The sequence below is a fragment of the Loa loa genome, assembly GCF_000183805.2.
Source record: "Loa loa unplaced genomic scaffold supercont3.367, whole genome shotgun sequence".
NCBI lineage: Eukaryota > Metazoa > Nematoda > Chromadorea > Rhabditida > Onchocercidae > Loa > Loa loa.
Window position 1 is genome coordinate 53,879 of NW_018108547.1, and position 3,574 is coordinate 57,452.

A 3,574-nucleotide genomic window follows, 5' to 3' on the forward strand; every position below is an offset into this window, starting at 1 on the left:
AAATATAAGGGTCAAATAATAGTATGATGTAGTATAGTTAAATATATAAGGGTCAAATAATAGTATGATGTAGTATAGTTAAATATATGAGGGTCAAATAATAGTATGATGTAGTATAGTTAAATATATAAGGGTCAAATAATAGTATGATGTAGTATAGTTAAATATATAAGGGTCAAATAAATAGTATATTTTTATGGGCTTGGCCAAATTGCGCGCAAATGCGCTGTGCTGCTAATTTCCAAATGCACATAATTAGCAACATAGTGCATTTACGGGCTTATGGCTAACTTCATAAATTGTTCCAGGTTGGAGGAGAGGAGAAAAAAAATTTTTTTTTTGTTTTAATTTATACTTTTGTAATTAATTTGTTTGCTTTAAATTAGTTATACAACGATTGCAAATATGACCATAATTAGGTTATGTAAAATATATGGAAATAGATTAAGAATAATTTTGTGTATGATAAAAATTAAGCAAATAAATTAAAATTAATAAGCTGAAAAGAAAAAATACAAATAAAAATAAAAAGAAAATTGTTAATAGTTATTTGAGGGGTAAACTTTATCATTACAGTATGATTGTTATTAGGGAAATCAGTGATTAAAAATATATGGTGAATAAAATATTTGACATCAGACATCATCATTTCACCGCCGCATGCGGAAATTGTTGTTGAATAAATTGTGAGGTGAAGGGTGTTTGAAAATATATGGTTGCCTAATTTTGATATGCAAATGAGGAATTTTTAAACCGGAAATCTCCCAAATATATGTAATATTTTCATATTTTGTTGACTGTAATAAATTCCAGGATTGAACTGAATTGAATTGTTATAGGAGAAGTAGTAGTAGTAGTAGTTGGACAGATGAGGATCATAAATTAGCATATGAATTAATTTATAATTTTTGCTGGGAAATAATTTCCTATTGATTGGCAAAAATTTTATAATTTCAAATTGTTGAAAATTTTCATCCAATTTTATAAATACATTCAATTTTCAGGAATATTTTATTGTTTTAAAAAAAAGAAATTTTTTTTCCAATTATTACATTAATAAATGCATTAATTTATTTTATAGTATAGTATTAATTAGTGATAATTTAGTCTTATAGTATAGTATTAATTAGTGATAATTTAGTCTTATAGTATAGTATTAATTAGTGATAATTTAGTCTTATAGTATAGTATTAATTAGTGATAATTTAGTCTTATAGTATAGTATTAATTATTTATTTATAGAACAGTATTAATGTATTTCATATTATTTTATAGTATAAAAAAAAAAAATTGTCTTTTATTTATAAAAGATAAAATACACTTTTATGTATCAATAATCATGTATGAATTTTAGTTGAAAAAAAAAAAATTTTCGCAAGCAATAAAATACCTGAAAAGGTACAGCATCATGAAACAATGCCAAAAACCAATTTAGAGTTACTGTAGCTAAATCAATACCGTAATGATCCAAATGCGCAGCTAATCGTGGTAATCGTCTTGCAACCAATTCCTTTAACACTTCCTAAAATGACTTATTTATTAAATTTTTAAGCCTTGTCAATAAAAATATTAATTTTTATCTTTTAAAAAAATCAAAATTTTCTTTTTCTAGTCTGCATTTAATTAAAAAAATCTATACTCAATTAAAATTAAAAATTTGCTTAATCTACCATTTAATTAAAAATTTATTAATTGAATTATTATGCAAATATACTGAGATATTGGTTAATGAATTGAAATGATCACATTTTAAAATTCAAATTCATTTTAAACATTTCAAAAATTATCAATGAACAAACTGATACCTGATCAGCTTGTGCACCGGTTAATGCATAATCAAAATATGATTTATCAAAATATTTTTCCGTAACTGCAACTAAAAACCAGAATGTATCTTCGACACCAAGAAAAAGCATTGCTGTACCGGAAATAAAATTCATTCCCTGACAATAACCAATTATCGGATTATGCAAACAGAAAGCACGAAGTACTTGCTCTAATTGTTGAATCTAAAAATTATTAAAATTTAATTCAAAATTTTTATAGAATTAAAAATTTTTTTGGAAAAAAATTTTTGTTAAAATGTTAAAGTGTAATGAATTCACTACCGTAGAATGCTAATATAATGATCAATTGTTTGTTTCATTTATTTATCATACTGTAAAAGTAATTTGATTCCATACCGTAAAATTATTGATAAAATGATCGGAATAAAATGATTATTTATTTGTCATACTGGTAACATTAACAATTATAATAAAAAAAAAAAATGAACTTTTTTTTTGAAGGGAAAAAAAAAAGCTTAAAGAAATTTTTATAATAAAAAGCAAACCCCTTTACATGTTGGTGACATGAAATGGATGTTATCAGGTAATGTTCGTAATAAATCAAGCGTTATCTGTTTTTGATGATTGTCTCTGTACTGAAATTTAATTTAAAATAAATAATAAATTTAAAAAAAATTAATTCAAATAATAAATCTAAAAAAGAATAAATTTACAAAAAATTCAAAAAAAATTTAACTAATAATATTTATAGTAAAAATAAAAAGATACCAAAAAAAAAACATTATTAATTGACAAAATTAAATGAAATTTAAATAAATAATGACAAAAATATAATTTTTTTATTATTCTTCATTTTATATTTTTTTAAAATAATTTGTAATATCTTTTTCATTTTTTACTGCAAATATTTCATAATTCAATTTACTTAAATTTGATACAAATTTACCGTTTTATCAAGAAAAAAATTATTATTAACTATTTTTTGTTTGTTTTAAATTGAATTCTAAATTTCAAAAAACCTTCGAGCAATTCATTTACAGTGCAAACAAAATATTGAAAATGAAATTTAAAATCAAAAATTAAATAGATAAGAAAAAGGAATCCTTTCATTTTTATTACAAATATTTCATAATTCAATTTACTTAAATTTGATACGAATTTATCGTTTTGTTAAAAACAAAAAACTATCAAATTTTTTTTGTTTGTTTTAAATTGAATTCTAAATTTAAAACAAACAAAAAAAACCACACGAATAGTTCATTTACAGTACAAACAAAATATTGAAAATAAAATTTAAAATCAAAAATTAAATGGATCAAAAAAAAAAAGAAAAGGAAATGAATAAAACCTCTGTTTCATCAAGTGATCCACGTGTATTGCATAAATCACGAAAGTAATATTTGCCATATTTTTTTTAATATCAACAATTTGTTGTTGAATGAGTAATTTCCAAATGATTGGTCTTAAATCATTGGGTATACCAGTTCGAATAAGCATACGTACTTCACTCTAAAATAATTTTATGCAAAAAAAAAGAAAAAAAAGAATTCAAATAAAAATTGAAAATTTAAATTCATTTTATTTTTTATACTCATATAAAATTTGCATAAATTATTTCCTCTTTTTTTTAATTTATTTTTCCCATAAATAATTTTATATTAACTCATACTTTTACCATCGTATATTGTTCTTTTTTCTTTTTTTGCTTTTTTTTTTTTATAATAAAAATTTGTTAATAACTTCGTAAAGTTTATCATTAAATGATCGTTTTGTTCAGAACTATTTGA

At 21.6% G+C, this 3,574-nt stretch overlaps 1 protein-coding gene across 1 annotated transcript in view; it reads right to left on the reverse strand.

Moving 5' to 3' along the window:
* Positions 1-3,284, reverse strand: part of LOAG_18565 (hypothetical protein) — a gene marked incomplete at both ends in the record, with an annotated part of 6,390 nt that extends 3,106 nt beyond the window's left edge. Inside the window, 4 exons of the mRNA XM_020451228.1 lie at positions 1,391-1,522; positions 1,806-2,009; positions 2,333-2,417; positions 3,136-3,284. Of these exons, the coding sequence (XP_020305008.1) occupies positions 1,391-1,522; positions 1,806-2,009; positions 2,333-2,417; positions 3,136-3,284 (570 nt within the window). The remainder of the gene's footprint in view (positions 1-1,390; positions 1,523-1,805; positions 2,010-2,332; positions 2,418-3,135) is intronic.
* Positions 3,285-3,574: the final 290 nt, after the last annotated feature.